At 39.9% G+C, this 9519-nt stretch overlaps 1 protein-coding gene across 1 annotated transcript in view; it reads left to right on the plus strand.

Moving 5' to 3' along the window:
* The window catches only part of LOC150085917 (cytochrome P450 3A8-like), a 71673-nt gene extending 62655 nt beyond the window's left edge, over positions 1 to 9018 (plus strand). The window contains exons 11-14 of the mRNA XM_090374298.1: positions 251 to 339; positions 6959 to 7102; positions 7463 to 7625; positions 8222 to 9018. Coding sequence (XP_090230424.1) covers positions 251 to 339; positions 6959 to 7102; positions 7463 to 7625; positions 8222 to 8326 — 501 coding nt within the window. The 3' untranslated portion in view covers positions 8327 to 9018. The remainder of the gene's footprint in view (positions 1 to 250; positions 340 to 6958; positions 7103 to 7462; positions 7626 to 8221) is intronic.
* Positions 9019 to 9519: the final 501 nt, after the last annotated feature.

The raw sequence follows: 9519 nt of genomic DNA on the forward strand, positions 1-9519 counted from the left end.
AGAGTTATCTTTAAATGTTAAGAATTTATCTTGTTTTTTTTTAAGTCTATCTACTGTTTTGAAACATGCACAGAAATTTAAATTTCGGTTTTGTCCTTTCACTAAATATATACTTTAGTAGATTAAAATTCTAATCATTTTTTCTATTGCTTTTTTTTCCTTTGATTTTGAATTTTTTGCTAATGTGTTTGATTTTTTATTTTTTTAAAAATTAATATAATTTTAATTTTAAATGTTTAATTTCCATCAGGGGGAACTAAGCTACGACACCATCAGCAATATGAAATATTTGGACTGGGTTGTTTCAGAAACTCTACGAATATTCCCTCCTGCAATAAAGTATGTATTTTTTTTCGAATGTAATTTTTTATTAAATAATTAAAATAATTAATAATAATTAAATATAGCAATGAATCGCTCATCATTATAAGTTATTGAAAATGCTGTTTTTCTTTCACTTTAAAGTTGAAACTTAGTGCCATTTATCAGTTGATATTTTTTTGGCGCACCCTGTCTCCACTACGAAAAACAGTTGTGGGAGTAAACGTAAATTCTGTGTGAAATCTTCCCTGAACGCAAATTAAGAAAATAGATTTCTATAGCCTGAAAATCGAACTCCGCAAAAATTATACAATCATTAAATATTTGAAATCATTTCTGGAGCATGGGGACTTGTCTACCGTAAACAGGAAAAATTGCTCAATCGACGATCACTCGTGTGAAGGCACTATGAGTTGCTCTTTGAATGCCACAGTCAATAACATCTTGGCCCACATTTTCCTTGAGGATGCGCATCCTGCTACAGCGCATCAAATAGGAACATGCACCCCCAATCAAGATGACCACTCTTTCCTCGCTGTACAGGACAGTTTCATCGCACAAGAAAGTGTTCACGAAAATTAGGAGCAACCCGAGAATCCAAACCAACTTGATTTCAGCTCAATCTGAAGATTAATACCCAACTCGACAATCTACACGAACTTGACTATATAATCATCTAACCCACAGCGGGTAGAAATTCACCTGTATACCTAGTTGTGGAACAGATGGAACCGTCGTCTTCGGATGACCCATGCCATTACGGAGCTCATCTTTGTGCGGCACATTAGCCGTGCAATCTTTTATCCTTTCCGTGGGTCTGGGCGGGCTCGCTTCCCAACCCAGGGACATCTGAACTCTTCGCCCCTACCGCCTCACTCATTAATGGATACCCTCTTTCTTTGTATTCCCTTCTTATTTTACTTTCCTCTCTCAAACTGTTTCTCACACTCACTTTAATTTCCTCCTTTTTTTTCTTTTTCTTTATTTTTTAGGAATCCCTAGAAAGCTCAGGTGACGCCGTGTATTGCCTAGCCAGAGTTCTTTCCCTCTATTGAACTATCTGGCAACGTGAGGTCCCACTAGGAGCCCCACAGCAAACGGCCAGAAGAATAACAGAACCCAACACTACACTTCATTCACAACCTTATCCTTACACATTCTGGTTTTTACAGGAAACTGTATGCATCACAGAGTTTTACGCCGGGCTTGAGAGAGTTTCCCCTTGCCGCCAGACAATAAACATGTAAGTAGGGACGTGGAAGAATCATCCGCGGTCTGCAACAGTGAAATTTATCGATCCCAGATTTCTGAAGGAAAAAGTATTGTACCAATTTCCTTGGACCACGTGGCCCTTTGCTTTCAAAGAGTCCGATGTTAACATTAACTCGAAACGATAGGCTAACACTTCGAAACGCCTGAGCACCAAACATAAGCGATGAGATCAAGTGAGAGAAGGATTCAGGCTGTTTTTCGAAAACGCGCGCCTTCACGTTGCCAACTGGATTCAAACCTTACCTCAAAAAATGAGCTTGTTGGGGGTGGGGGAGGAACTGAAACACTCCGCGTAGAAGTAATTTTTCATCCTGCGACTTTCTTGTTTTGTTCTGTTAAAGAAAGCTCTCTTTTAAGGATTATATTGACTATTATAAAGGTCATGTAGCGATTAAATATTCAACTTCTAATTGCTTACAAATGACTTTTATAATTTATTCAAAACCAAAATACTTGGTTTTGAATAAATTAAACTAAAACCAACTCCAGAGAAGAGGCACAAACAATTTTAAGTAATGATAATATGATTAAGTACGGTTTAAAGGCAGAGGCTCCCAAGAAAAAAGGACCCTCAATTGTCTTATTTGACATACAGCAAGGTGTAACCCCAGAAGAACTCAAAGAGGAAATTTACCACAAAAATCTAAGTCTGCACCTACCTGAGGACACTGTGGAAGAAGACGTTAGCCCAAAATACAGTACTAAATCTAAAACACATTCAAATGTCAATTGGGTAATCCAGCTCTCCACGCGAGCATGGCAAATCTTAGAAACACAGAGTCGCATTTTCATAGGCTGGGGAAGCCATAGGTTTAAGGAGCATATTTCAGTTACGAAATGTTACAAGTGCCTTCGCTTTGGCCACACATCACACACATGCAACCAGCGTGATTCAACATGTGGCCACTGTGCCCAGAAAGGGCACAAGTACAGTGACTGCCCAGCAAAAGACCAGCTCCCAGTCTGTGCAAACTGCAAAGCAGTGAAAGCTCCTCATCAACACTCAATCAGGGATGGGAACTGTATGGTATACCTGAAAGCCAAAAGCCAATACCAAATGAGAATCCACTATGGATAGAGGCCCCTCTATAAACTGCCACCATGAAATAAAAATAGTTCAACTGAACGCACAAAGAGCGAGGCTGGTAGCTGACCAACTAAAAGTGAAAATAGAAGAAAACCAAATTGATGTGGCCTTATTACAGGAACCATATGTTCGCTCAGGTGTGGTCACAGGTTACCCTGCATCCTATAAAATGGTCTACTGTAAAACCGAAACCCCATGGGCAGCAATAATCATCAGAAACCCAGAAATCAGCACAACAAAGATTACACCACTCTGCACTGCAAACAGTGCCTGTGCACAAATCATAACTCAGTTAGGGTCTTTGTTCCTGTTAACAATATATACTCACCCTGGTGAAGACATCACCCCAGCGATCTCAACCATTCAGACGGCTCTTGAGACTCTCCCGGGAGGACGACTACTAATAGCCATGGATGCAAACTGCAGATCTCTGCTCTGGCACAGTCGCACCCCTGACAGATCTGCACAAAGAAATGGTGCAAAACTAGAAGAATTCTTCCTAGCCACAGGCCTCCAAGTAATAAACCGACCAGATCAACTTCCAACTTACAGCGGCCCCCTTTGGGAGAGCACTATAGATGTTACAGCAGCCACCCCAGACATTGCCAACAAACTAGCCAAATGGACTGTACAAGAAGCCTGGACCACGTCGGACCACAGAGCGATATCATTTTCTCTGGTTCGCTCTGTGGAACGGACCCCTCCGATCCCACGAGATGTGATACGGTACAATTCAAAAAAGGCAGACTGGCAACGTTTTCGGACTGAGCTAACAAGAAGACTCCCTGAAGACACTCCACTCCCTGAAGCACTCCCTTCAGATGATTGTGTACAGATTATTACCACTGCCATAAGATCTGCATGTGATCTCTCCATCCCACGCAGAAGGCCCTACCGATATGCAGTTCCCTGGTGGAATCCCCAACTACAGGATCTCAGAAGAAGAGTCCACCATGCAAGAAAAATGTTCCAGCAGGCTCGATCAAGGCTACCTCCCCATGAGGTAGATGCCGCCAGGGAGGCTTATCGCATTGTCAGAAATGAATACACAAAGCTAATTCGTAAAAGTAAAAAGCAAACGTGGCAAACCCTGGTATCCACTTCTGGGAATAAGGACCCCTGGGGCATAGTTTTCAAGATCGTAACAAACAAGCTGCCGCGAGGAGAGGTACTCGATACGACACTAAAGATGGATGGCTCCTCTACTTACACCTGGAAGGATAGCATTAACAATATTCTAGACACCATTTATCCCATTGAAGCTGCAGCTATGACTCAACAACAACAAGAAATAGTAGATGAAAATCACAACTATCATCCTGCCTCTGTGGAATCCCCCTTCACTAACATTGAGATGGACTTGGCAATAAACAAAATGAAAGTAGGAAAAACACCTGGTGCTGATCTGCTGGAAGTGGATGTGGTTAAAAAATTTGCAGAATGCTATCCTGTTACTCTCCTAAGCCTTCTAAATAGGTGCCTGACAGAAGGCACATTTCCAACATCCTGGAAAACGGCAACCTTGAAATTTATATTGAAAAATCCCGACAAGCCACCACAAATTCCAACCTCCTACCGCCCGATTGCCTTGCTCTCTGTAATGGCCAAGCTACAAGAACGCCTGCTCCTATTTCGCTTAACCGCCAGATATGAAGAACAAAAACTTCCAAGTGACAAGCAATTTGGATTCAAAGCAGGTAGCAGCACAGAAGATGCCATTAACAGTTTAATCACTCAAGCAACTCACACAGCCTTTAAGTACTCCCTTGCAATCATGGTAGACTTCGCTGGGGCCTTTGATCGACTATGGTGGCCCAGTGTTCTTCGGAGGCTTCGGCAATCAAATGTTTCCAACAACCTATACAACAGTTTAAGGTCATATTTAACTGGTAGAAAAGTCCAAGTTACCAACAGATTCCAGACAGTGACTAGGTACATCGATCGAGGCTGTCCGCAGGGCTCTGTGCTTGGCCCTTTCCTCTGGTCTATTGTCCTGGATGAGTTCCTGGGCATGGACCTGGAAGGTGTTGAGCCCTTGGCCTTCGCGGATGATCTTGTCCTTTTGGTATGTGCTAACACCAGGACGAACTTAGAGAAAATGGCAAATGGAGCACTGGTAAAACTTCAGAACTGGGCAGCCCTGCACAACCTTACCATTTCAGGAGAGAAAACAAAGTCCATACTCCTTAAAGGCAGACTACAAATCACAAGACCACCTACAATAAAATTAAACTTTATGCCCATACGGCTGCACGCTGAAGTCAAGCTCCTAGGTATCTTCTTAGACTCGGGGCTTACCTTCCACCACCACCTAAAGTATCTAGCCAACAAAATTCAAAGGTACAGTGCTATGATAAGGCGGGTCAGCAGGGCAGACTGGGGGCTGAAGCACAAAGCTCTTACTCTGATATACCAAGCGGCATACGTGCCAATTGTCTGTTATGGTGCCTCCATCTGGTACCGAAAAGCCATCCTAGCAAGAAATAAACGTAAGCTGGATTCAATCCAGAGGTTCATGCTCCTTTCAATTTGCAGGGCATGCCGCACCGTCAGCACCCCTGCTCTGCAGGTATTAACTGGATGTCAGCCACTATACTTAGAAGTGGTTAAAAGAGGGCTTTTTTATCACTTAAGGAAGGGAGTTCCAACCCAACTGCTAAATTTTCAACTTGACACCACAAACGGCACCAGGCAGGAAAGACAACGGATAACCAAACATCTACAAGAGATATGGCAACATGACTGGGACACTACAACAAAAGGGGCCATCACAAAACGATTCCTTCCATCCATAAGTTCAACTCACCCAGAACCTCCACCCTGGTTTTCGCCTGGCCTCCATGTGACCTTTATCATCACCGGCCATGGATCCTTCCAACAAAAACTGACCGCCATGGGAATCGAGAATGACCCACGTTGCCACTGCGGCGAAGAGGAGTCCTGGGGGCACCTCATGTATGAGTGCCCCAGCTACGACAACATTAGGCTTAAATTCCTCACCACAATACAGAGAAACCCTCGCAATCAAGAATTCACTCTGCTACTCGAGGAACATACCTATAAGGCATTAACCACCTATGCGCAAGAAACATTTGCACTTAGGCGAGCTAAGATTGCAGAACTCAGAGCCCAAGAACTAAACCGGGCCGGCGTGGGATAACTCTCCATTCCCCCGGAAAAAACGCAGACATAATTATGCAAACCCTAATAGGGTAAGATCCACTGCAGGCACCATCCAAGGTGCGGGATGCTGGCACTCCTCGGAGTGCGGGATTTAAAAGTCATCGCAAACCCGAAATGGGTAGGATATACTGCTGGCACCGATCTAGGTGCGGGATTGCTGGCACTGACCTCAGTGCGGGATCTACAGGCACTATGCCATTGACAATTACACAGGGGCACCTGTCCCCTGTGACTTTTAAACCCACACTCTTTCCTATACTTCGCCTAAATTAGGGTGGATTTATTCTCCCCTGTCAACCCACCCAAATTCATTCTCCCTCAAATCCTCTCTTTTTCTATGCTCCTCTCTCTCTCTTCCTTTTTTTTTTTTTTTTTTTTTTAATCTGTTACTTTATTTTACTTAATTTTTTAAATTAATTTATTTTTTTTTTATTTTTATTATTTTTTTTTATTTAATTTTTTTATTTTTTTATTTTATTATTATTATTTTTTTTTTTTATTTCTTTTTATTTATTTATTTACTTATATTACTTTTTATTTTTATTTATTTTATTTATTTTTTATTTTATTTTTTATTATTATTATTTTTTTTTTTTTATTTTTATTTTTATTTTTATTTTTATTTATTTTTTTTTTTTGGCTCCGTCAGGAAGCTCAGGCAACCCTGGCGGAGGCCAGCCAGAGTATAATGGGCAGCCTGGCTCACCTCCCAGTGGTGGTGGCGGGCAACGTGGGGTTCCCTTAGGGGCCTTGCGGCTAAGCAGCCAGAGACAGAACAACAAAACACAGCACAACTCTGTCACAAACCAGACACCACACTTTTTCTGGCTTTTACAGAGATTCTGTAAATTCTTCACAAAGTACCATGGCGCAGATGTGGGAAACCACCGGTGGCGCCTTCCACAAAACACTATGCCACTATGCCACTATGAATCCTCGTATTTGGAAATGTGTGTGTGGAATTTCGCCAGCAAATCAAATTAGAATTTCGTAATGTTTAATTGTGAACATTTCCCACGTAATTCCTGAACAGTGTTTAATGCATCATGTACTGCATTCTATTTATTTTTTTTTTTTTTTTTTCCTTTTGTGCAGCTTGGAGCGGAGAGTCGAATACGACTATAAATTAGGAGATACGGGTCTCGTGCTCCCTAAAGGAATGATTGTGTCTGTTCCAGTGTATAGTATGCATCATGACCCAGAATATTATTCAGAACCAGAAGAGTTTATTCCTGAAAGGTAAGAACTTCGTCTTTGAATGGCCATGAAGGTCCACTGTAATTAGAAATAAAATTGAATTCACCAAGTTTTTAACTTTTTCACATAACGCAAAAATTTATTAACAAGTGATGACAATTTTGAGGATCGCATCTGCCATTGATTCTGAAGAATTTAAAGCATTTGTTTCCATCCCTCGTAATGATCCCCTAATGTCACAAAGGACTCCATCGAACAAACTATATAACAAAAGAAAAGTTGATTATTTGGTTGAATCAGTTGTTGTTTCTGAAATAACCACACGATAATCCACTTGTAAGTTTTTAAACTATCTTTATTTGAAAGTAATTTAAATGAAATAAATTGTTTTTTCATTTAAAGATGGGCGCCTGAAGCCAAAGCCAAACGATTGCCTTTCACTTATTTGCCTTTTGGATCCGGGCCGAGGAGCTGCATCGCTATGAGGTTCGCACTGATGGAAGTCAAACTGTGTCTGGCAAAGGTGTTACGTCACATCAAGTTCTCGAGGTGCTCGGATACAAAGGTAATATTTGGACAATTGTTTACAAATTTAATGTCGCATATTTAAGAATATTGTTCTGATCTCTGGTCTTGTGTTTAATTCGTGGTGCTTCAAAAGACTCAACTTGCCTACAATGGCACGTTTTAGAAATTTATACACACACTGTTTAAAGCAGGGGTTTTCAGTTGATTTTCGCGAATGTCTTTCCCACCTTTCCTGATTCGTGCATCCGTATGAGTTTTTTGAAGCTCATTCGTTAACACCGGTTGAACAATTACGTCATACATTTCTTCTATTTCTTTTCAGTTGGCCTTGACAACGGCTTCATTTTTCTTATTACGTTATTCGGAAATAATTTAATCTTAAAATAACTAAGACAGGATCCTTAGAAGATCAATTTTTCATTCTTAGAGTACTCTCAATGTTTTCTTTTTGGAACCTTTTTTGAAAATTTTTGATTACTAGTAAGATTAGCCTTTGTGGGATTTGTAAGAATGTCGTAGATATGAGAAAATGCTAAAGATTTACGAAGAGCTGGACAGCATATAATGTATTAATAGCATGTTTTGTTAGAATATAACACGTTCCAATATTAATAATGTTTTGTTTTTTGCTAGGTTCCTCTGGAATATTTCACTTCTGGTCTTCTGCAGCCGAAAGCGGTGCAATTAGCAGTGGAGATTAGATCTGATGTGCCATCAAGTCAGGAAACAGAATTATGATGCCCAGATAAACAATGGAAAACTTGAAATTGAAAGCTCATTCCAATCAATCGATAAAATTATACTTGGTGTTTTAATTTCCAGTCAGTTTTTGTTTGATTTTTATGCCTTCTCCTTTTGTTCACTTATAACACTCTGATTTATACAGTATGAACCAAAATTGCGCACAAGTCAATTGATGCCAGAGGGTCATCATACTGAACAGGTCTTTGTTAAATATATTTTTAATTAGGGCCTGAGGTTTAACGGTTATGTACAAATAGGTTTCTATTTCCCATGTTCTAAATCACACAAATGTAATAAATTGTTTCACTGGCCTTTTTTGTTGTTCTCACTGCATAATTCGGGATTTCCGTCCATATTCTGTAAAATTAATAATTTACGCAGTGTCAGAAAGTAAGATTGCACTAAACACGGGTCTGTTTTTCCACTCCGATGAAATGGCAACTCCACTGAATCAATAAAATTTCTTCTCGATATGGAACTATTTATATATAGTGCAATACCAATGCAACCCTTTGTGATATCATGGCAAGTTTCAACTCTAGCAGGGCAGGCAACAGAACTGAAGAATTTGAGGTCTTTTCTTTAAAAAATATAAATGGATCCGAATATTAAATCTCTTATGGCGTGATTTTTATATGAATGTTCTTAAATACCAACTCATAAAAAGCTAGCATGCATTATTTTGTACTGTACTATAAAATTCTCATCACTTGTATTCTATAACATGTATATTTAATAAAAGTTTTTATATATCGCCAAGTTTGTGTTTCTCTAATGAATAAATACGAGTCTGTTATCTTAACTGTCAATCATTGTCCAGTGTTTCCCTAATGTTTTTTGTACCATTAAAGAAAACATTGCACAGATTATGCAAATGAATATGAGGGGAGGAATCTTCTAGGAAAGGTTTACTGGAAGTGTTCTCAGTAAAAAATAGCAACCGCTTTGAAAATTACTGCTCGGTAGTCACCAAATGAATTGTCATTTTAGGCTAAAGTGAAGTTCCATAACAGAGAAATATCGTTTTAGGAAATAGTCTTAAATCGCACCAAACTGTGAATCTTTGTTCATTCGGAATTCTGCTAAAACATTAGCAGTATCTTCTGGCTACGTGAAATTTGGTCCGAAATTTGATGGCACAATTGCAACTTAAGCTATTAAGTGCTAAATTTAGGGAAAGAAACTAA

The sequence above is a fragment of the Mastigoproctus giganteus genome, chromosome 5, assembly GCF_048544385.1.
Source record: "Mastigoproctus giganteus isolate SK-2022 chromosome 5, ASM4854438v1, whole genome shotgun sequence".
Classification (NCBI taxonomy): domain Eukaryota; kingdom Metazoa; phylum Arthropoda; class Arachnida; order Uropygi; family Thelyphonidae; genus Mastigoproctus; species Mastigoproctus giganteus.